The 26479-nt window shown below is 31.5% G+C and overlaps 1 protein-coding gene across 1 annotated transcript; it reads left to right on the top strand.

The window, feature by feature from the left end:
• Nucleotides 1–116: 116 nt before the first annotated feature.
• Nucleotides 117–25402, top strand: mib2 (E3 ubiquitin-protein ligase mind bomb 2). Its single transcript, XM_088230350.1, has 21 exons — nucleotides 117–485; nucleotides 3269–3436; nucleotides 5095–5266; nucleotides 7637–7752; nucleotides 8608–8707; nucleotides 9816–9901; nucleotides 12714–12871; nucleotides 14973–15039; nucleotides 15120–15268; nucleotides 15357–15677; nucleotides 16463–16624; nucleotides 18353–18499; nucleotides 18615–18753; nucleotides 20027–20217; nucleotides 21254–21329; nucleotides 21422–21564; nucleotides 21646–21825; nucleotides 22443–22686; nucleotides 23068–23217; nucleotides 24182–24331; nucleotides 24582–25402. Exons 1-21 carry the CDS (start codon nucleotides 428–430, stop codon nucleotides 24827–24829), a joined length of 3225 nt encoding a protein of 1074 aa, XP_088086476.1. The 5' UTR covers nucleotides 117–427; the 3' UTR covers nucleotides 24830–25402.
• Nucleotides 25403–26479: the final 1077 nt, after the last annotated feature.

The following is a 26479-nucleotide window of genomic DNA, read 5'->3' as shown; positions in this document are numbered from 1 at the left end:
GATTTGGCAACGCTGGTAAGTGATCAGATGCCACAGACTACGGATATGTTATTTTGTCTATGAAAAATGAAACTTTGATCGAGATAACAAATAATAATAATTTCGTCTATGGATCTACACAATAATAATTGTCAAAATTGTCATTACTTGACAAGTTTGTGCTCCGATTTGCTTGGACTGGTAAGAGAAGCAAGCGAATGTCGTAAATTGCAAAGTAAAGAAATGTATGCAATATTTTGTTAGACAGGAAAAACGTAATTTTGTTTACACTGTTAGGGTAGTTTGGTGCAGCAATATATTTTCGTAATTATGTGTATAAAACAAGGTGATCATTTACGCGATACAATGGCTGTATTTGATGACTATCCGTGAATGTAAATGCGTGATAAAAATAAACCCTAAAGAAAAATAAACGTCTTGATTGAAAATGTATGCTCCTGGAGTTAGAGTTATTAGAGGACAAGATTGGATATGGGGCGATCAAGGTATTTTCCAAATCATTTACTTTTGTAATTTTAAATAATTATTTTCAAACTTTAATATGTTATTTAACAAAGGTCCGATAATATCCGCTAATATGATATATTAAGCATAATATAAGGGTTCGATTCCCGACATGGTTGACATGAAATATTTATTTAAATAGGTATTTTTACACTAGAATATTTTCATAGTACATTGCCATTTGAAGCGTAAGACTGATCATCTTACCTTCATGCACCAAAAATGATGACACTGCACTGCGATTGATGTACCAATGCAGTGCCCTATGCACCATTAGGTGCGGAAAGTGAATGATGAAGTATAATAAAAAAATGTTTTTAAAACTTAAATCAAATGACATTCTAGCCCATAATTTTGTGAATCCTCAAATAATAAGATTCGTAATGTTAAATGCTTCTCGGCAATTCTGTATTTTGTGACGTATATAGAATAATACATTTTATTATTTCAAACCAACATTTTTTTATCGATTATCGAAAAGTATGGCAAAATTGTCAATAGGGTTGGACAGGGCTTCAATATTTCCTCTTTGCTTCTGTAGATTAATGGTACGATAATTATGATTTAATTTCCGTGTCCTGGCCGAATGTAGAATACAGTTCTTTGTGTGAAATAGAACAAGAATTCTGGACGGGTGTTTTTAATTTGATGGCTACTCTCGGGTAATAATCCTGAATAATGAAATGGGGTGGCGATTAGTCCGCTTCGCGGTGTACTGGTTAGCTAATTTACCTACCTGGGTTCCATTTCCAGCAAGGTCGACATGAAATATAACACTACCTGGGTTCCATTTCCAGCAAGGTCGACATGAAATATAACACTACCTGGGTTCCATTTCCAGCAAGGTCGACATGAAATAAACAGTGATTTTCACTACAATACTAAATCTGAAGCATTATACTTATTATTTATTTATTAACGGACATAGTCCATCCAAAAAATGGCCAACACAAATCTTTATAATTCATACAGGCACAATAGAATAAAATACAATTAAAGAAAATTAAAGCTAGCACAAAAAATTTAACAATAATTATTATCTTGTCTTCATGTATCAAATGATTAACATAGGAATACTAATGCGATACATTATGACCCATTGGGTGCTGATAGTGCAGATATATTGCAGCCCAACGATAAATGTGAGATAATGCAAAATTTTGGGTAAACTTTTTCACTATTAAGTGCTTATGCACAAAAGTTTATCTGAAATTCTTGCTTCGTCAAACCTTTTACAACTTGTATTAATTATTTAATTTTTCAAATTATTACTAACTAAATGATACAAATACCGAATTGTTAGGAGTTCTTGGTTGCTCATTGAATATGATTTGTTAAAAATTCAAACTAGTAGGTACTCTTCAAATTGTGCTTACTTATCCTTTAATTCTTTTGAAATAGTAATCTATATTACCTGCCTACAATAAAGTTGTTAAAACCAGACAGTTTTCTTATTTTATTTCTATGAATTGTAATGTTTATTCGAAAATTGTAGAAAAGTTATACCTTTTCCTACTGAAAACTTACTGATTTTCCTTCCCCTTTCTGAAAACATGATTATTAAGTACAAATCCTTTATTTTTATACCATTTAGGTGTCTAATAGAAAAGGTGTTCCCTTTTATTTAAATCGATTTAAATTTAGAATGCTATGACTAATGCAGTTATAGGGAGAGATATTTCCTGTGGTTATTTTTAGACTTCCTTCAGACAACAGCAACAGCAATGTGTGCTACATGGAGATGCTGTTGTTGGAGAATAGTTGATTATTTTTATTGTTTATTAGATTTCTTTATCATTTCACTTGATAGGTGTATTTTTAATGTTAATTTGATTATAAAAATAAATACATATTTAATTCAATAAAATTTAAAAATGCATCTTTAGGTTGTTCATCATCATCATAATTCCCTTCCCGCACCTAATGGTGCATAGGGCACTGCATTGGTACATTAATCACAGCGTATCTTGATAATTTGATATTTGTTAAGTTAGTTCATAACATCTTGAGAACAAATATAAACTTGTAATAACATTACATTAAATATAAAAAAATTTCAAGAACATGTTTTTTTTAATTGATTTGAAATATTTCAAGGCTTTCGATTTCTTTTATTTCTTCAGGTAACTCGTACAGTTTTAGTTCAGTTCTTTTTATTGATAATATAATATTTTTTTATCTCTAGTTTCGATGTATAGCATTGTTGGTTGAATTTTATTATATTTTTTATTTGTTTGAAAATTGCATCCTCGATAATTGAAATGCTGTAATTGATAAAGTGTATATTGTTCAAGAGAGCAGAAAGTTAAAACAATTGTATAAATTGTGTTTGTAAATATAAATAACAATTTTTGCTTGATAATATTTTTACAACAGAAATTGGTGTTTTTACATATATGAAAATAATAACTATTATTGTTTTTAAACTTTCTTTTCTCTTCCTTGAAAAATTTACACTAGTCCGTTATGATATTTCAAATGTCCGCTGACAGTGTTTATCATTAAAATCCGCTGATTTGTTTATTTTATTAATAAAAAAGAAGTATTTGCATTCTTATGGTTTGCCCAAGCATTTCAATTTTGGGGGCATTTTCAACAGGTTGTAAATAACTCTCTATTAGAAAATGGGAATCAAGTTGAGGTAAAGTTGGGTTCAAACTTCGGACCTCTGATCCGTGAGTCTATAACACTAGCCACGGGACCACAACCCGATTCTTAATTTTTCACACTGTTTTTTATTATTAAAAAGTAAATGGATTTTTAGATGGCGGAATTGGATCATCTGGAACTGTGTGCGAGTTGGGACAAGCTGGCAGTAAGCGATCACCCGACAAGACAGTTGTGGTGTGTTGGGATTGCGGTTTACGTTCTAATTACCGAACTGGCTATCAGGGACAATTTGATCTAATTGTAATAGACACTGCGCAGTGTGGTATGTATTCCAATAATCTAATAGTTAAAATAGACTCTTCTTCGTAATATAATTACTAATAGTTTGACACTACAAATATTAATAGCAGCCCCGAATCAAAAATGCCATATCCCAATTTACTGACATAAAATAATTCATGTTCATCAACTTAATTTTTTTGAAGGTAGACATCTCATAGGATTTTTTAAATCATTGAAAAAAAAAATGTAAATAATAAATTAGCTTTACTTTACGATTTACCAAATAAAAAGATTTTGAGGTCATTTTCAACTAGTCTGAAATAACTGTGCTTTAAAATGGGAACCAAGATGTGGTAGAGGTTTGAACTACGGTTATCAGATACCTGTCTGCGGTACCATTACTGGATCATGACTCCTTTTATGTTTACAGATATTTATCTGAGATTATTAAAAACTTAAGGGAGTATGGAAGACTAGGTATTTACAGGGCTTATGTCCTACCCCCCAGCCACCCTACCAGCTGGGTGTGAAACAGTTCTTCTTTCCAACCTTAGCTTAAAATTCAGAAGTATGTTGTTAAATGATTGCTAAAGACATTAAGGGTTAATACTATTAAGCTGTTAATGTGTGGATATACTATGAATAAAAAGTTACTATTAATTGGGGAGTTAATTATACCTACAACACCAGTATAAGCTGTTAGCCGGATGTTGGCAAATGAGTAGAGGATACTGGACTTACTCAAAATTTATATCAGTCTCTTTTATGATCATCGCTTTTGTTATCTTTCTAACCACAAACTATGTTAAGGAATGCTCTTTTTGTTTAGTTTCTTTTACTGTTTACTTTTTGTGCCGATGTATATTTACAATTTCCAAACTTATTACTTTGCAGATGAATAAAATTTTTTGTTAGACTAAAAAAACCATTAGCTGCTAGAATTTCATTCGTCCATGCGTTTTGTAGCTACAAGGCATTTGGTAATATTAGCTTTGATATTATGTAAATTATCTAACTAAATAACATAACTTCAACTATAAAAAATAGGGTTTAGATTTCTTACTGTCCATGAGCTCTGTAGCTGCAGGATATGTCATAATCTAGAATTTATCCATAATTTTTTTGTAAAATGTAAATGGGGGCTTGATTTCTAACCGTCCATGCTTTCTGTAGTTGCTAAACGTGTTGCAATCTAACTTCTGTATGTTGCTAAAATTTTATATAATTGGAAACGGGGAACTGAATCCCAACCACCTATGCACTCTGTAGCTGCAAGACGTGTTGGGATGTTTATTGTACAGCGCCATTGAGGTGATTTTCACACAAATGTGGCTACGGAAGTTATCCAGAGTAAATAAATAAATGAAAATTGGGTTGTTGAAATGATCATTTTACACAGCGTAACATTTATCATCCTGCTTGTTAACTACTTAACTCGGAATTTTTTGGAACATATAGATGTTTATTTATTTATACTATACATTTATATAGATATGTATATATTAATATATTTGTGGATTATATATGTGTTATTCCCATTTGGTCATTCAAAAGCGGTTTCAACATTCACAGTGCCATCTATCATATTTGTCTCTTGTTTGAATGCTGTACTTGCCTACAAAGGTTTGGAGATACTGAAACTACAAATTGTTTATTCTTTTTTATATTCTCTTTATAAGTTTGTATTTTGCCTTTCAGGAGTTCGACATCCAAACATTGAGTGTGATTCTTGTAAACAAAATGGTATTGTAGGAATGCGATATAAATGCACAATATGTTACGACTATGATCTTTGTACTCCATGCTATCATTCCGAGAAGCACAATTTAGAACATCCATTCTTAAGATATGAGAGTCCAATCTCCTCTGGGTAACTAACTGTTCATAATTATTTTAATACTAACAATTTAAACCACAGCTTAGTATACACTGGAACCTCTTTTTACACGGTTTCAAAATAATACCGTATAAAGATAAATAAAAAAAAAAACATTTAACATTGATCTAGATACAATGCTTAATAGTAATACAAATAATACTATTCGTTTTTAGAATTCCCTGCATTACTTACTAGCTGTGAGAGGTATGCTCAAAGGAAGGGTGTCAGTGAATAATCTTTGTTACGATTTTTTAAAGTATTTTGTCGTATTATATTTTTAAATAAAATTAAGGGACAATAAATAGTAAGCGATTTCAATTTTGAAAAATCTAAAAATATTTTTTAATGAATGGAAACCTATTCACTATTTATTGTGTATGCAGATAATTGGTAGAATCCCATATTAAAATTTGGCAAGGTAATCAAAATATAACACTTTTATTTGATTTAATTAAAAAAATATATATACATGTGATGCGTTTTGTCTTGTTAGGATACTACCACACTAACTAAAATTTTTACAAAGTTTCCTTATATACTAACAATAATTGCTGTTTAATGATATAGGTGCATAATAGTGCAAATAGTTTTTATTAAGACCAAGAAAAGTAACAACAAATTCAAAAATAAATTAGAATATCAGTATACTAGTACTTTTTTTTGCACCACAATAGGCCAGGAGGCCCAATTACAGTGGTGAATTACATCACAGAACACTCAGGCTTGAGAAAAATCGCATTTATTTTTTATGTTCTCACCGGGAATCGAACCCAGAACCTTCCGAGTGTGAGTCAAGCATCTTGACCACCACACCACGGAGGCCGCCAACTATTTTTCAAAATAAACCTTTGTAAATGAAATCAACATTAAAATCTAATTATTATATTAATTTTAAAGATGCATCCCTACAAATATTTTAAATAATGGAAGCTTTCCCAATATACCCATAATGTACCTAATAAAATGTACTCAGTATCAGTGTTGCCAATTGAGCGACTTAGTCGCTAGATTAAGCGACATTTCGACATCAAAAACAATTTTTTTCTTTTTTTAGCGACAAATAAATTCTTGAGACTTTTAAGCGAGCTGTCAAAAGTTAAAGTAAAAATGGAATCACTTGTGATATAGAAATTATATTCCCAAAAATATAGAAAGGAATGGGAAGACAGACATTTAAAGTTTATTTTATTAAAATTAATTATTTTTGTCATTTATATGACATGTAATTACTTATAACGATATGGTATTATGTGATATTACTTACTTTTACTAAAAATTACCATTGTTTTGTTTTATTTTACACTGGTATAAAAATACATAATGTATTTATACCTTTTTGTTGTAATGCATATGGCTTTAGAGATGCTATTTTACGATTTTGCATAGCAAAAGCGTTCCATATTTTTTTGTTTTTTTTTCACAATCAAATATTTTTGTTATTAATATTAAGGTAATATTCATTTACTTCTGACTATATTTTTATCAGTAGCACTGAGAATATACATTTTTTTATCTCATTTCCTTTACTTACTACATTACTTACTTTTACCAGTTTAATTTCTTTTAAATAAAAACCTAAACATGTTTTTATTTTTTAATTGCTTAGAAGTATTAATTATAATTGAAGGTAATCGTGCAAACTGCCGCCAAAAATCTTTGCCCCCCCCCCCTCCCATCACTAACCCCCCTCTCCCTTCGCCACCACCCCCCCTCCGTCTAACATCTTAAGATCTAGCGACTTTTGAACCTCCCTTTAGCGACATTTGCTTGTGACAAGTTGGCAACACTGCTCAGTATATTCTAATTGATTTTTAAATTCGTTAATTTTCTTGGTCTATATAAAAATCCTCAATACTTGTTAAATACCTCCATAAACTATTAGCACTATTATGCACCTATATCATTAAACAGCAATTATTCTTAGTATGTAAGGAAACTTTGTAAATATTTAAGTTAGTTTGATAATGTCCTAACAAGACGAAACGCATCACACATATATATAAGAAAAAGTAGAACTAAATCCAATGAAAGTGTTTTATTTTGGATACCTTACCAAACTATCCACTATTGTTCATTTTTTAGTATACTTTTTTTACATGGAACTGCGTGGAACACATCTCCCGGGTAAAAAGAGGTTTCTGTGGATGTATTATATTTGCTGATCGATATAATTATAAGATTCTCAAAATAGAGCTTGTGTGTACATAAAGCTCTCAAGTTTTTCGCTATCGGAATTAATGCAGCTATTATCTGTAAATAGATATATAAAAAAACATGCTTAAAATAATTTTCACTCCAAATATTTATATATTCTCAAATTAGTGTTATTAAAAGTAATAAAACAAATGGAATTGTCCACAGAGTAAAATTAACACCGAGGATTAACGAGGCTAAGTTATTGATAAAAGGTATATATGTAGGAGCTACTGTTCAAAGAGGCCATGATTGGAAATGGGCGAATCAAGATGGCGGTGAAGGTATGAGTTCAAAACATACATTAAAATATTTCATACATACAATAAATATTGTTAACTCTTAAACAACTGTGCTAAAAACTTCCTCTGGAAATGTTGCTGTTAAAATTAAGCAAAAGATGAGATATTCTGAAATACAGGTATTTAAAAACAAAAAAATATGTACACATAATATGTACTGTTCAATAATCAATTTTCCATAATTTATAAAAACAATCATATCGTCAGGTTTCTGGCACAAGTTGGGAACTATTTTTTTTTTAAAAATGAGATGTCTTCATAAACATCATCAAATAATCTTTATTCAAAAAGTAAATACAAATATATTTTTTTTTATTAATGCTAAAAATAATATTATTAATATTTAAAGCATTAACTTTATGGTCAAACATTTTATTAAATATTATTAAATATTTGTATATAACCACTTACTGACTTTTCTATGTCCACCGGTTTCGGGACGTACCCAAAAACAGTAAGGATTATGAATTCAAAATTACAAAACAGTTATTTGATTGAATTATTTTATCTGAAGGACAATACGAGAGTTTATAATATTATGTTATTTTAATGATCTGATTTGCTCTATACTCACAATATATCTAATTTATCACTAGTTTTTCCACTATATGAACGTTTTCATTGCTTACGTTCTTTATTGTTATTGTTCATCGTCAATCTCTGAATTATTTTTTAGGCGTTTTTATTATTCCTATAATCAATACGATGCACTTCCAGTAAGAATTTTCACTAACAAACTTGAATAGTATGTTCAAGTTAGTCTAACATCTAAACAATGTGTAGATTATTATGTCGAGTCAATGCTTCATAAAAAAAGGTATTTTGTAATACAAACAGGGTCCACTGGAATTGTAACTGATATTTGTTGCTGGGGGAATGAATCTAGTCGATCAGTGGCTTGTGTTCAGTGGAGAGATGGAACTAAAAACGATTACAGGTAATTTGTTTCATGTAATAAAGTATGTACTGTTTCTATTGAAATATAGATTTGGCCAACATTTTAGAATTAAAAAAAATAGTTAAACATCAATTTTACAATGAATCCATGCTATAAATATTACAATTTACAAACCATAACAATCCCAGAGTAACTTTATGTTATAAAAAACTTTTCCACTTGGTTTCTTTATATGTAAGAAGTCAAAATTCCAAACGAAGGGATCCCACAATTTTTAAACATTACTCAATACCGCGTCATGCAGTCACAATACCCCCATCTTTAATCTGAGTAACCATGGTAACTACGAAACGTCTAGCAAAATTTCTTAAACTACACGTATGGTAGTAGACCGAAATAATAAACCTCAACACTAATACGAATAACAAATAAATGCACTATGTGCGTGGTTCCATATTTCACCACCTTAGCGAAAAATGGTGGCAGCACATACCGGTCAAATTTGAAGCAATTAATAAAAAAAATCATTTGCGTTAATGAATATCGTACGGAATCATAAAATTAAAAAAAATATATCCATAAATTTTATAAAAATAATTCCAGACATTTAAAAAAAAAAGTATTTTTTCTTTTTTGTTTTAAATATGAATTAAATTAGATATATGTATATTGAATAACCATCAGTCACGTGTTTTTTAAAATTATTTATTAGAGTTTTGTCAATTCATTTCTTTTTAATTTTTTAAACACAGTTTGAAATTTTCCAGTTTAATATTTATTATTAAGAAACCTGCTGCTCTTAATTTTTAAAAAAAATACCTTATTACACCATCTATCCACACACGTTAATTGTTGTAGGTTTTTTTTTACAAGATATATGTGAGGAACGCCCATAATTAATAACCACTGAGTCAGTGCTTAAAATAAAAAAATATATATTGTATTTTTTTTTGTTACAAATGGCTGTGGTTTTCTTTTAATAAATAAATATTCGAATCACTAACTTTATAATTTTCCATGAATAATAATGTAACTACATTATATGTATTTTGTGTAAAATCATCAAAATAAATTTAATACGCCGACCGGTTTCAGAACACAGATTCACTTAAAAATCGTTTATTGAAATATAGTATCTTTTCAACAGAGTTGGACATAAAGGCATAATGGATTTGAAATTTATTACTCCTGCACCTTCAGGAAACTATTACACAAATCATCTTCCTGTCTTTGGTAAGTACTATAATTTTACATTCACATTTGATTGCACAGTATCTTTTGCTTATTTATTTAATCTTAAAATAGTACATGCGTTATTAATTTCCTAATATTATCATTGTGCCGGAAATATCTGTTAAGTGAACTTTCTTTTAAAAAGTATTTTTAATCTCTCATTAAGATTATGCCATTTTTTTAAACAAAATGTACTTAAATATTTTTTCATAATAAAATTATATAACTTTCCTTTGTGCTATCAATAAAAAAAAACAATCAACAAAAGGTACATTGCTTTATAGATCTGAACAATTTTTAACAGATATTGCTGGCGCAACGACGTTATGCATATTTAATTGACATTCTCTACTGACATTTCTTGCTGGAACTGGAACAAATTATTCGGTACTTACCAATAACATTGCCCTTGTGTGTAGAAAAATAAAACTGCTTTTTGTATGAAAATTATGTATTGAATTAATCGAAATATTTTTTAGAAAAAAAAAATTAATTCCCCCGCAAATGAAAGTTAGGCATGTTCAAATTGGTTCACGACGAAACCTGGTACTGGTGAACAATTCTAAATCAAAAGTGGCCAAAACTTAAGTAATTGACTTATTATAATAATGAAGAAGCTCAGCGCTACGGGTAATTGGATATTAATTTTTTAGGATATGAAATACCGCTGGCTTTTTAAAGCAATGCCAGCAGTATACTGGTACGATGGTTACTTATGCATCTCCCTTACTTGGAGGGTAGATATGCAAGGACACTGTACACTAAAACATATACATTTTTAGATTGTCAAAAATGTAAAATTTCAGTTAGTGGTTAATCCATAGAAGGTTCGAGAATCCTAGTGTCTCGTAACGGTTTGCGGGGTAACTGTATCGAACGGCTGTAAGATGCATATCCTTAGCTTGAAGTTATGATATTTTGCATGTATTATGAACTTTCACACTGCGACTGGTTTATTAGGAGTTATTATTAACTGTCCAAGGGAAATGGGTCGAAGCGCGGTGGATAGCTTTTTAAGCTGATAGAATGTTAGAAGTACACTGCATAGTGACAATTGTATTAGACTCTTGTCTGAAGAAATGGCGTAATTACACACATAACTAATTTATAGACAATAGTCTCTTTTTTACTGCATTTGGTGTTTTTTGGTGAATTGGTTATAGACTATTGTTTAAGAAATAGTCTTAAACTGCACTGTAACATAGTTTAAAATATTCGGAAAGTTCTAGAATTTTTAAACTCGCATTAACGGTCTTTTTTCTTTGTGACGCAGTTATCAATACAGAACCAAATTGAGCGTGTCAACTTTTACAAAGGAGTCTCTGATTATTTCACTAGTTTAATCGAACCATTGAACCTAGAGGTAATCAGACAGACCATTGTTTCACGATAATTAATTCTGGATCTATGGGATACGGGTCAGTTACAAGCGGATGATGTAAAACGCAGACGGTGCATTATGATTGCTTTGCCGAAACATATATTTGCTTTTAAATAAATACATGCTGATCGATGTAAACATTAAATGTGTGCTCTTAGTCTAACGTTCTGGGATTTAAAATAATCCGCTGCAACGAGTCAAAGGCGAAAGTATATTGTTTCCCAAAAATAGTACTGTGGGACATCATAAAATCTCTCGAGAGAAACTTTGGTTCCGGTGTTACCCTATCTGACCGCGAAACCGTCACCCACCAAACGTGGGAGTTTTTCTAAATAACACCATGTGGCTTACGCTTCAAGCACCAAACCACAAGCACAAAATTTTAAATAAATATTTCATATCAACCTTGCCAGGGATAGAATCTGGGACCTCGAGCATGGTAAGCTAACATGCCCACCACTATACTACGAGGCAAAATTATACGCAACATTAATTAAATTTTAAATTTCATATTTACATTTTAGGTGATTATAATTGTATTAGTGTAAGTTAATAATAATTATTACCAGGTTTTTAAGAATAGGTTTGGCTTAATATTTAGTTTTATTTTTAAAGATTGTGTAGAAATAAGTTTAGTGTTGAAAAAAGACAAAAAACTATTTGTGAATTATGTGTGGGTGAAAGAGATCAAATAGATCTAGGCACAGTCTCCCACATTCCTTGGGAGTAAATTTTAGACGCTTAATGATAGGGTAGGATTGAAGTCGGGTACAATCCCTCGTCTTTCGGAAGATTTTATGTGTAGTTCTGCCGTTTGTATAGAGTCGTAGGTTCCAGTTTTATAACCTAGCCATAAATTGTGTGCAAAATAACAATTATTTTAGTTTAGCGGGTTGCAAGGGATTTGTTAAAGGTTAGAAATATTACCGAACCCACGGGCATAATTTTTATTGCTGCTGGTGTCTTTATTTTAAAGCAAATTGTATTATATATTTCTTTATGACAAAGTAATTCTTTTCTAAACGCCGCCTAGGAGTTTTACCTACATCAAAGTATGTAATGTGTATGAATGTATTAAATTTTCTTTTTTACTTTGTACAATTTGTGGAAACCTGTTATTGGTTCTAAGCCTATGCATATTTCTTAATGTTCACTATAAATATGTAGAATTGTTATTATAATTAAATAAGACCACAATATATTTTTTTACTGAAAGAAACTAAAATAAATTGTATCTTAAAATTACATAATATTATTTCAGCATTATTAAAATTTATTGATAAAACTATTTTTTGATACCAACTATTTTTAGGCATTATAATTGTCATAAACCTAAATCTTTAGACCACTGACTCAAAGTAGATATTGACTCTGTAAAGCTAATTTATTTAGCATTTATAAAATATATTATCAATTATATTTGGATTGCAGGCAAGGTACCCGATATTTTGAGCGGAGGAGATACACCAGTAGAAAGTGAAGTCACACCTCGATTATGTCCCGGAGATCGCGTAAGAGTAGCGCTGGATGCTGACACTCTGCGCCATCTGCAGCAGGGCCACGGAGGCTGGAATCCTCGCATGGCTGATGTGAGGAAACTACTGTAATACTGTCGAGTTGCGCCCTTTCATGCCCTTATTTTTTACTGTGATAAATAAATTTTAAAATGTGGTGTTGAGAAATTAACGTCTTGGTGCTTTGTCAAAATAGTTTGCTTGTATGATTCAATATCTTTGGAGACTTGAATAAGTTCTCACTGTTTTTTCTTGAAAATTAATGCTTTATTTATAAAAAATTGTGATGAACTAATGGTGCAGCTACGCAATGAAGTTGGCTGTAGTATTACCTGATCATCTGTTGCCACCATCTGTCGGGAAACAGATGTTATCCAAGTTGCTATTGTATATGAATGTCAATTAAGTTATTTATTAAATGTTTTACGTATTAATGTATGTCAATTATTTTACTTATTAATTATTTGAGCTATCCACATATGTTAATTAATTTACTTTTTAACTTATTCGTATGTTCTGACTTAAAACGGATTTTATATTTTTATAAGCCAGGACGTAAATATGATAACGTCATTTATTTATTTTGTACTAGCTTTTACTTGCAACATCGCTTGCGTGGTATTAAGGAAAAATTAGTTCACTAATTAGTTTTTTTGTTTAACAACAATTTTTTTTTTATAGAATTATATATTTTTTCGGGATAAAAGTAGCCTGTATCAATTTCTAATCCTCCAACTATCAATATGAGAAATAAAAGACAATCTGTTAGTCTATGGCAAAAAAGCATCGTTATTCTGTTTTTTTAATTTTTTTTATTTATTTACAATTTTAAAAAACCCGTTAGGGTTACATTAGAAATTTAATATTGTCTAGTCATTTTATGTCTCGTCTAGTCTAGTTAGTTCAGTCATCATGTGCTTTTTCAGATTGATTTTAAATTTGTCTCCATTAAAAGTTTTCAAGTAGTAAGGTAGGTCGTTGTAGTGTTTAAGTCCATTATGTAGTATTTTTGACTGTCCTGTGTTTGTCTTTGCTTTTTCAATATGATAGTGTTTTTGTTGGCTGGTGTTATATTTGTGTATGTCAGCATTTTTGACTAATATTATGTCGTTGTCTTGTATGTTTCCCAGTGTTATTTTGTGCACAATTTTTAAGGTCTCAATTTTAGTCAAGTAGTTTATGTCAAACTGGTTTTTTTTTTTGTACAGTTCAGTCGTAGAGGTCAGGTAGGGTAGGTTGTATGTTAGTTTAAGAATTTTATTTTGTTGTCTTTGTATTCTTGTTATGTCTGTCTTGTTACCAGTTTTTAATATTAATATATTTTTTTTCACTAAGAATTTTCCCGAGGGAGTTATATTTTTTCGGGATGAAAAGTAGCTTGTGACACTTGTCAGCTTTTCGGCTATCCCTTTGCGAAAAATCGCATTAAATAGTTGCTCCGTTGCGACTTAAAGGTAACACAAACAAACAGACAAATACACATTCACATTTATAATATTAATATGGAAGTATGGATGTAAGTATAACCGTAATAAAAAATGTGCCTGTTGTGGTTTCCTTTACTGTCATTTATTTTTTTTTTTTTTTTAAATATGTGAATTTATAAATATGTAACCTGTAAACATTTATTTCAGCGGATATTACAATATATTGGTCAAAATTAAATTAAATAAAGAAAAAAAGAATCATTTCAGACTTCTTGCACTACCTAATTTGTGATATTGTGTGCAGCAGTATTATTTTTTAAAAAGGTGCAATACGTTTTGCTGTTATTGAGTAGACTGTTATTCTTTAAGACATCATGAAATTGAATTAATAGTTTTTTTCTTCTCTCTAAATGAGGAAATGTAAAAATAATTTGTAATGTATATTATGCAACTTGGAGTTCTTCGGGATAGATCTTTCCACTTTTCGTAGATTTCTTTGCCATTAACTCACTTTGGGATGAAGATGGATTGGCATGGGTTAGCTCAAAGTCTTAAATGTTGACCGTGTTTATGAATATGTATATTGTATACAATCGTCTATTGCCCTTGTATGTTTTTGCTATATAGTATTGTGTTCTTTTTTCTTTTTGTTCAGTTTCTTGTACATATATGTTTCTTCAGTAACTGTTGTAATTGGCTTAGGCCATATATATAATAAGTAAATAAATATTATTATAATATTTTTTCAGTACATAGGAAAGATTGGCGTCGTTCACAGAGTGACAGAGAGGGGAGACATTCGAGTTCAACATGAAGGTACCATCTCATTTGAAATTTTCGGTTCTAACAATGTGTTGTATTAAAATTTGTTATGAATAATGTTTCACTTATTTCAGGATGTCCAAACCGTTGGACATTTCACCCAGCTGCCCTAGTGGCTGTAGCTTGGTATAGAGTTGGAGACACGGTCCGAGTAATATCTGATCTTACTCAAGTTCGCCAATTGCAGAGGCAACATGGCGAATGGGTGCAAGCCATGGAGAGTGTAAGAGATTTGAATCACAATTATCTTTATTTAGTTGAATTATTATGGTGTTTTATGATTATCTAATTTTGTAAAATAACCCTTTCAGGCTTTAGGCAAAGTTGGATCTGTTATGAATGTGTACTCGGATGGTGACCTGCGGATCCAAATTCATGACGACAGTACAAAGAGAATGTGGACTCTCAACCCCCAGTGTGTCGTGCTCGTCCAGCGCTATGTCAACCCCGAGCAGGCCCCCCCTCCCGACACTGACCCCCTCCCGACACCGCCTGCGCTCTCCGCCGCCCACAGTGCACAGCCCCTGGCTGATGTGAGCCCTGATAGACCAGAAATGAGACTCTTGATGAGTAAAGTTGCTCAGGGAAACTTGGAATATGTTAAAGAGCTTTATGAAAAAGACCAAAGTATTGTACGTAATAAAATTAAACTATTTACTCTTTTTTTATAATTTACCCACTGAACTATTATGTACTGAATGTTGGTTAGCACATTATAATTTACTTAAAAAACCGTATCCACCTGTGTGAAATATATAATAATATGTCCCTATATTCAATAATATTGTATAGTTTTATCTTATTTTGTGTAGTGCATATCCTTTTATATACTATGAGAATATGATATACAGCCTTGGCCAGATGTATGAGGCACCCTCTATATAGTTGGTTTATGACTTTAAGTACTGTAATTGTTGGAATCTTTCTAATCCTTTTGGATTGTGTTGTGTTTTTATGGATTTTTTACCTGCTACCCCCACTCCTATTAGGGGCACGGTTAATTTAGAAATACTTTATTTATTTGTTTCGTGGGTCAGTTCTGTTTGTTAAGCCGTGCTTTACAATTAGTTTAAATAGTGTAGAAGTTGGATTTTTTTTCTCTTTGTCATTTAAGCATTCGTAATTACATATTGTTAGGTCAGCTAGAACTATTAAGATCTATAAAAATTACACAAATATTCCCTTTATCACGTTTTCAGTAAAATAGCTTAAAATCCATTGAATATGCAAACGGATTTGCAAATATACATTTGCATATTACCCAGTCTTTAATAAAAATAAAACAAAATTATGAATGCCAGCCCCTGTGGTGTAATAGTTAAGATGCTTGCATTTGCATCTGGTCCGGGTTTTATTCCCAGCAACATATAGCGTTCAAGCCCAACGAATACAGGAAAGCTTTTTCTTATGTTGACAGATTGACACACCATATTGTGGTAAGACCCTCCTTCAAGTGGCGGCTTACCAGGGGCACCGCCCACTCGTGCAGTTCCTTCTGTCTCGTGGGGCTCAGCCTACGGCTGTGGATGATGATGGAGACTCAGTACTTCACGATGCTGCTTTTGGAAACCAACCAGAGGTAGTTATTCTTGATAAGATATAAAAAACTGGAATATTTCAACCATTTTATTTCCATTCATAAATGGTGAACATGGAAATCATTTAAACTATGAAAATTATATAAGGAATGTTTTATGTAGTAAATTAGCCTTAAATTTTAATGAGGAAGGTTTGTTTGTACACTTCAATGTACAGTTGCAGTAAGTAGGTTCTATTTCACAAATATGTTTTGATTTTTAAAAATAGTTTTATATAATGTTCCTTTAACTGCCCTTTAGGTTGGATTATATGATAATTCTAGTGTATTGCATATATTATGTATATCGGTAACAGTAATATTTATAGTTATACAAAGGTAACAACTGAGGTACCGCAATTTCACACAACTATGGTCCAAGAGCACTCTACTTTTTGGAGATTTTGTTACGGCGTTTAAAATAAAGCTTTTCATAAGATTCGTTTTTGCTGATATTACATGCAGAAAGACCAGACATTGTTATTATAGAGTTTTGTTAATTTTTTTATATATATACTTTTGTAACTTATTTATATATATACTTTTTAAAAACTTTGGACCATAGTTGTGTTATGAAGCACGTAACTATAGTCCATTGTATATTTATCTTAATAAATCGATAAAGAACAATAGTTTTAAACTGTTTAGAGTAGTCAATAATCTTTCAAATAAAACACAGATACTAAGAAGTCTATAGTCTAAGTATTTATTTAGTAATTTTAACACCAATCACACTATAAGAAATTAATACTGTTTTAATTATATGAAATCTACATAAAAAATAATTGAAATCAATGCAAATGTATTATTTTTCAAAATCAAACATTCTCAGATAAATAACCAATTTGTTTTGGATTTTTCCATATATGCCCTTGAGCTTAGGCCCTTGGAAAAGCTCTCTTTTGGTGCTTTTCTGCTTTGACTTACTTATGGATAGTTTAAAATCCTTTTTAGAATAAAAAAATGAAAACTTCTTTATCTGACCACTTTAAAGTTGCCAGATCTTGCCATACATTTTATATAAGCCTCATTGTCTTCCACTTTTGTAACTAGCCCAGGGGAGTATTCTTCCTTGTAAATATACACCACAAATTCCTCTCTTGCAGAAAAGTAATCATCATTCGGAAACTCACGGTTTGATTCATATTCGATGCTCTCTTCAATGTCTGAAAAGTTCAATGAAGATTCTGACGCCAAGGAATATCCATCGCTTTTGTATTCCTCACTAAAATTTGAAGTAATTAATTGGACCATAATTGAACTTGAAGAATGATTTTTTAATTATTTTAAAAATAACAATGAAGTAGCAAGTTTTTTAGTAAAAGTATTTAATAAAAAATGTATAAAAATAATAAATTACCTTTAACCTACAACAGCAGGAAAACAGAATAGCTTGTTGTGAAAACAGGTGGCCAAGAATGTTTGAAGCTTACGAAATTAGGTGAAACACTTAACCTTAAAGCGGCAGTTGATAACTAAAGAAAAAGGCAGGAAAAATGTATTCCCACGTCACAACAAAAATATAAAATCTATGTTCTTTCATTTAGCAGCTCAACTTCTCACTAGAAGTCACTCATATTTCAGTTATTGGAGTTTTCAAGCCCGCTGCTGCTTGGACTATAGCTGTGGCTTAGGACCATAGTTGTGTGAAATTATAATATAAATATATATTTTTTTGTTAAATTTTTAATATACATGTAATATGATTTTGATTTGTTTTTTTCCTTATAGATATTAGAAATACTTCTCTCTCATAAAGATGTGGATATCAATGCTGTAAATCGTAGTGGATGTACCGCATTACATATTGCTGCCCACAAATGTTTACCTCACTGTGTTTGGGTCCTTCTGCAACATAAACCTAATGTTAATTTACAGGTACAAAATTATTTTCTGTCCTAAATCAAATATTATCCAAATCACATCTGATCAACTTACTGCTGAGAATGTTGTTGAAGTATTTTAATGAAATATTGAACTTTCCAAATCCTAGGACACGTATGGAGATACAGCTCTTCATGATGCTATTAACAATCAGTGCAGTAGTGGTGCAGGTCCACCCCCTCCGACCTCAACTCCAGCGCCCCTCTCTGGTTCCATGCGGATCATCCAAATGTTGTGTGACTACCCTGGTATGTAGGCCTGTAATTTAAAATTGACCTCAAATTATCAAAGCCAAAAGGAGGAATACTCAAAATTAGAAACCATTACAGGAGACTGCTGTGAGACATTGCATAAATTTGTTTATTTTTAAAATTACTTTGCGTGTGACGTCTTAAGTTCTCTTCCCCTTCTCGATGAGTTCTGCTGATTGGTCAGTTGATTTATTTAAACCGGAAATCTATCACAATTCTCTTATCATTGATTAATTCGTAAAAACTAGTGACATCATGCAAAGTAGTTTGTTTTTATTAAAATCTTTTTTATTATTTTTTTCATACATTTTCAAGAAAGTTTGCAGTACTATTTAATGGTCTAATTTTTACCGAGCGTAAGAATACATTTCCCGTCGGCCTCGTGCTGTAATGGTCAGCGCGTTTGCCTATCATGCGAGAGGTCTCAGGTTCGATTCCCGACATGGTTGAAATGAAATATTTATTTAAAAGGGTGTTTTCACACTAGAATATAGTTCGTCTCTCGTTAGAGCACCTGATTCCTTCTGTTATTATTTGCACTATTTAAAGTGAAATGCCAACTAGCTTGTGACCCAATATGTTAAGTTATATATTTTTTTCATTACAATTTAATTTTTTTCATGAATAAAATGGATTTTAGTATGTATTTGCAATCGATATTTATTTACCATACTAATAAAAAAAAAACACCCTAGGAAACCTAATGTTTGTTTAAACTAACATAGCAATAATTTCTAAACCACAAGGAAATAATTATCTTTTATCAAATATTTTTACAACTGCCAGATTTAATTACAGTTTCAGAGGGTTAAAATATGACATATTTTTAAGCATTTATAATTTTTTTACGAATGTTTGAATATTTCTTCTCTCATCTCTAAACTTGTAATTTGCAGTTGTCTGACTAATGAACTAATGTGTTGAATTATAATTGGAATTAACCGGATATTATAAATAAACAAATTCCATAGTATAGTTTTTAGTGCAATTTATTGTCATACCTACTATGTACTGTAATGGTGATTCAGTTCTTAGATGAACTCCCAATTAAATCAAATGAGTTGTAAACAAATTACATAGATAATGTTGAAAGAAAAAAATATGCATTCATACTTAAGCAAAATTGGTCATATTCCATATTAAATAAGTGTATGAGAGCTTAAATTGCTGGCCACCATGATGTGACATTTGCGGACATGTTTTATTTGTACCACAATGATATGGCGCTCAGCGGCAAAGGTTAATGCAATTTGAAACAAACTTATTACAGACACCAACTTTGGATTAGCCAACAAGCGTGGATTTAATGCACTCCAGCATGCAGCTTTAAAGGGAAACGCTTTTGCCTGTGCTGCAATCTGTCGCCGTGCCCCTTCATTAGTCGATCAGCCCAAAGATGACGGTTTTTCTGCTCTACACCTAGCTGCTCTCAATGGCCACGCTAATGCTGTTAGCGCTCTGGTAAGCTGTCGTTCATTATAATAATAATAATAATTATGGATAACGTATATAGCGCCATTTTCGTAATATAATACCTCAAGGGCGCTTTACAAAGTGATTATATAAAGATATAAATTTAATTTTAACATTAACTTTTTAATTTAAGAAAAATATTGTACTTTTTCATACTACTTTTCAACCACATGCTAAGAACTTATTCAAATTATGTAGAGAACAAGGGGTTTTAAGTTTCTTCCGAAACATCACTTCACTCTCACAGTTTCGGATTTCTGCTGGGAGAGCATTCCATGCCGTAGGGCCTGCGACCGCAAATGCACTTTCGCCAAATTTAGTGCGCTGTTTGCGTAGAGGTATAATAACTTTTCCTTTCGACGTAGATGTAGCTGATCTAAGCGTAAGACATCTGTCAGCTAGTTCGTCTGGAATGCAGAGTTCCCTTAGATATTCTGGAGCAGAGTTGTGCAGTTATTTATACATAAGCCAACAGAGTTTGTATTCCACCCTCTGTGGAAAACGTAGCCAGTGCGATTCCCGAAGTAGTGGAGTGATATGACTGAATTTAAAGATTCCAAAAATAAGTCTCGCTGCGGCATTTAATACAGCCTGTAGGCGAGTCATTTTATTCATCAGTAGACCTGCGTAGATACCATTACAATAATCGACTCTAGACACTACAAACGCATTTATTAATTGATGGGCGGCATCAACTGGCAAATTTTTGCGTATGCATTTAATCTGTCAAAGCTGGTAAAAGCATGAACTTATAATTATCTATCTAAACTAGATAAAGCACGCATTATCTATTGTGATAGGTTTTCATTTTCAGGGTTCCAATTCTGATAGATTCACAGTGAAATGTTTATTGAAATAACTGTAAAATTTAATTGTTTGCTTAGACTGATCTAAAGCATGAGAGTGGAATTTTACTTTAGTGTAATAAACATTCAAGATAGCATTGAAATTTGTTGTACAAATATAGTGCTCTATAATACACCAGTGGATATGAATATGATAATATATATATATTTTCTTTCAGGTCACTATTGGGCATGCTGATTTGAATCTTAGAAATAATCGGCAACAGTCACCATTATTACTATCCATTTCTCAAGGTTTGTGTTTACAGAGTGGTACTTATAAACAACACAGTTCATTTATAATCATACATACAAATTAGTTTGATTGCAATAAATCATATTTGCAGGTCATTGTGTTGTTATTGAACAACTTGTAAGTTTGGGTTGTTTGCTAACAGCTTTCGATGAAGATGGTAACACAGCTTTGCATATTGCTTACATGAAAAGGATAAATGCTCAATCTTCGGAAGCCCAAAAACCAAATAATAATGTAAGGCTGTCTTTTAATATTCAATTAATCGTTTTTAACCTATTTAAAATATGTTTAAAAAATTAATTTATTACATTTTAGGATTGTCCCGAGATATTTGCAGTTTATGATAAGTTAACCCCCAATGATGTGGGTGCAAATAGAGTTACATATTCTATAATGATATTTTTAATTAAAAAAGGCTGTGATCCCAAAGCTAAGAATAAAGATGGAAAGTGCGCTTCCGACTTAATTGATGTAACTGTCACAGGCGGAAAACAGGTTTGTGTACAGTTTATAGTAATGTGTTTTGTATGTATTATGTAATGCCACTTGTATAAGTTATTTATATTAACCTCTTCATAATATGCCATAAAAACGTGGTGCCATAAAATTCCGGTCAAATAGCGTGTAGTCCCACAGTTGGGACACTGTATGTATTTCACTTATATTCCTAGATTATCTCAACACAGAAGTAAAAAAAGTAATCTTCCCACTACAACTTGGTTAATTTATTATTTTAAAATTAGGGTTTTTTAGATATTTATTAATTTCCAATTGTTTGAGTATATTAAGTTTACGCCCTTTGCTTTCAACTTTTAATGGAATAGGTTTATTTAAGAAACAGTTGTCACGAAAACTTTTTGTTTTTATATTTGTAAAAATAAAATAAAGTGTTCAGTAGACTCAAATCAGTGTTTGATTTCTAATATTATAAGTTTAAATATGGAGTTCTACAAAATAAACACCAAATCAATCAATAAGTTTGTACAGCTTTGAAACTAGTCAGCAGAAAAAAAAAGCAGTTATAAACAAGTTGTTTTTATTTATTTTATTATAGTTAATAACCACAAAGTTAGTGCTTCAAATATAAAATTTATGTATATTCTTTATTTCAGTTAGAGGAATTAGTTTCGAATTTTATCCCGAATCAGGAAGATGACGAATGTGAAGACTTATTAGAATTAACTAATAGAGATCTGGCTTCTGTGAGCATTAGTTCTCATACCGAGAGTCGTTCAGTACCAGAAATGCCCAATAGTAGCCGGGAAACTGCATTTGGAGGTGCCAACACCGGAATCAATGTCAATGCTTCACCATCTAAGCGAAATTATTACAATCTTCATAATTATACAGATTTAGGTACTAAGTTCTCTTTTAAGTTGTAAATTTACTAGAAACTTTTGTTAATAATTAGTTACATGCATACCTATTAGAATTTGTGTCCGGATTCTAAGCATTTATTTCTACAGTTCTGGAAACTGTTATCCAATACTGGACACTCAGTGTAGCCCCTTCTCAATTTCATCCATTTGATGAAATGTGAGCTTCTTGTGAATTTATGAATAGTGTCACTTTATTTTTTTTTTCTTTTTGTCAAATGTTTATCCATTTTTACATAAATTTAAAAGCATCTACGTATATCTTTTTCAGCAAAGTGTATCATATATTGAAAATGATTTGTTTTCTTGGAAATATTGCATTTCGCGTAATTTTTTATGTAAAATACATAATATTTTACAGGGGAATGTAGTAGCAGTAATAGTAGTCCAGTGCATTACGTCAATATGATGAATAGAGGTACTCCTGGTAAAACTAACAATACGTCTAGTCCACAACACCCGGTGCGCCCATCTCGCCACAAGAAACCAGCATCTCCTCCTTCCAATGTTGGCAAGTTCCATGATTTATTTATTACTAGCTGAACCCGGGAATGCTTTACTATTGCTAGATTTGAGTACATACCCGTGTATATATATTAAATTAACACAATCGAAAGTTTCAAATCAATTATTGTATTAATTTAAAATTAGATATGTACATGTAAATTATTATTTTTGTGTTTCGGGTTACATAAATTGTAAGGATATGTAGTGACATGGAGTTTTGATAAATAAGTATTTGAACATTGTTTTCCTGTCACTGTCTTGAAGATGCCTCCCTGATGCTATGCGAAAAAGACAACTGCATTTCGGATCTTATATGCCTAACTAAAATAGACTCAATTTACATTTCGCTGTCCCATTTTCCGCACCTCAAAACTAAACCAATTTTGTGATTTTTTTGAAACTAAGTATCAGAATGAAATTTTCTGTATTGGCACGTTTTGTGTTTTTAAAAAATAGTTATCATATTTGTATACCGTCCGAAGACCGCAGATAATACTGGATGTTTTTATGGGGTTTTGGATGATTCTAGTTGAGACACGCCGATGGTAAATATTTATAGTACCATAATCCAGGGTGAAAATACGGGAATACGTTTGTATGAAGAAAAGTCAGACCGCGTTTCCTCTTAAGATAATTCCTATTCATCACACTGCTCTCCCACCGCATATCCTCGTAATTCTTCGGAATAATATTTTCTCTATTTCCGTTTTGCACCTTTAATTTATATTAAAGTTATTCAACAAAAATTTATTATTTGATTTTCAAGAAAGATATAATAATATATTTTACCCTTTTCATATTGTCATTAAATTAATTCTAAACAAAGTTATAATATGTTTTACTCTTTTATTATTGTCTGTAATATTTATGAGAGATTATAAATACAATTTAATTTTTGTGCAGTTGTGGTGGAGTTATTTATTGTATTTTGTCAACTGTATTAAATTACAAAAAAATATTTTTTACAGGAATGGTTTCAAGAGTCAAGCCGACTGAGTGTGTAGTATGTTGCGAGTTGTCAGAAGCTAATTGTCTCCTGGAGCCTTGTGGACATAGACCCGCCTGCGAGGACTGCTCTGCCAGAATGAAAAAATGTCTTATCTGTGCCACTATCATAGGTAATATCTTTCTGTATCTCATAATAATATGTCATTTTGTTTTTACTATAAATAAGGATTGTTCACTCAAAACATAAACAAATATTTACCTACTTATGACATTGAACTTACGTTTTATATGAATTTCAAATGCTTCTTTACTTGTAAATTACTGCTGCGTAGATTTATATAGTGAGGTTAATAAATAAAGGCGTTGACTGTAGAATTCAATCTTTATCTATAGTTTATTTGAATCGTAATTGTTTAATAGAACGGCGGCTGACAACCGATGGGCGCGCTATACCGTGTCGTAGTCGTCAACCATCGGCAGAAAGGTTGCGGTACCTGGAGTGCAAAATACAGGAGATTGAGGAGGCTCACTGCTGCCCCATTTGCCTGGAGCGACGTCGCAGTGTGGCCTTCTTATGCGGCCACGGAGCTTGTTCCAAGTGCGCTGCCACTTTGGCTACTTGTCACATGTGTCGCCAGGATATCACTAGCAAAATTAACCTCTACTGAACATCATTAATTTCATAGATATTACATCTAATACTTCATTACTTTTTAGCATTTAAACACTGTTATGTGTGTTCAATTTAAGACTTTATTTTTTTACCAATTCTGACCATATTATATAGGTATCGGTGCAGGTTACCACGGTGTAGGTAAACTGTTGAATAAATATCGAGATTGCATCGTTAGTTCCTATATAACTTTATAAATCTATACCTCAGAGGCAGACAGATGCAAATCCAGAATTTGATGAAATGACATTTTGATTTTCATATCCAGTTTATGATCATGACCATTGATTTTGAAGAAATGTAAGTCTTATAATGCAAGAACCAATGTATTAAGATACTGAAAATACAAATGAATGGTATAAGTTATTAGAAATCACTCAGAGAAAGTAGATTCTTTAGGCTCTTTTTGAACATTTAACATTAGGATTTGCATCCGTCTGCCTCTGAGGTACAGAAATAAATAATACATATTCATTTAAGCCTGGCTTTGAAAAGTGTTTTTCAAAATGCAATTTTTTTATCTGTAATAAAACAAATTTAGTATAGCAAAAAACATTTTGAAATAGAGATTAATTTTTGAAGTACATACATCAGATCTTAAACAAATTTATTAAATACTAGGTTTGATTGATATGCTCCACTCCTGATCGCGAGAGGAAAAGTTATTATACCTCTACGCAAACAGCACACTAAATTTAGTGAACGCGCATTTGCGGTCGCAGGCCCTATGGCATGGAATGCTCTCCCAGCAGAGGTGCGAGGCTGTGAAAGTGAAGTGATGTTTCGGAAAAAACTTAAAACCCACTTGTTCTCTAAATTATTTGAATAAATCCGTAGCATGTGACAACAAAATAAATTGTTTTAATTAAATTACAAATTTAAAAGCTTCAATTAAATTAATTTAACAATAGAATCACTATGTAAAGCGCCCTTGAGGTATTTTATTACGAAAATGGCGCTATATAAGTTATCCATAATAATAATAATAATAGTACCCCCCTAGTAGTAGTAGTTTCCCCCTAGCTTGTGCTCACTTATTCTAGTTATGCTTCAACATTTCTATAGCTTCTTGGTATAAAATTTGTCCGACTTCTGCCAACCACTCATCGACACAGCGCATGACCTAATTTTCGTTCAAAAATCTCTTTTCATGCAAATGTTCCTTGAGCTTTGGGGATAGCCGGTAATCACTGGTGACTAGATCAGGTGAATATGGGAGGTTTCAAACCCAGCTTCGTGAATTGTCAGACATTGAAACTTGAATTAATGCCTTTTGTCCTGGAGCATGAGTGGTGGTGTGTAGTAAAGTGGTTGGCAGGGGTCGGACAAATGTTCTATAGAATCAAATCAAATCAGAAAGCTATATAAATGTTGAAGCATCGCTGGAAAAAGAGCATATAAGTCCGGGAGATTGCGTCCAAAAATTAGGTCAAAAACTTTTTCTCATCCACTTCAAAATATGTATTTCAAGGGTGAAGCATATCAATCAACTCTCGTATGTAAAAATGGATGTGACAATACATTACTGTCATTATTTTTTGGTAATGTGCATATATTGTTTAGATCAGGCATTTTAAAAATCTATTTATGTGAAACTTTTGATTGAATTAATAAAAATGATTTTAATGAAAAGTATAAAATTAAT

Source organism: Micrasema longulum, unplaced genomic scaffold (genome assembly GCF_059751315.1).
Source record: "Micrasema longulum isolate JH-2025_06_02 unplaced genomic scaffold, ASM5975131v1 h1tg000747l, whole genome shotgun sequence".
Lineage (NCBI taxonomy): Eukaryota > Metazoa > Arthropoda > Insecta > Trichoptera > Brachycentridae > Micrasema > Micrasema longulum.
Note: the sequence above shows the minus strand (reverse complement) of the source record. Positions and strands in the feature narration are given on the sequence as shown.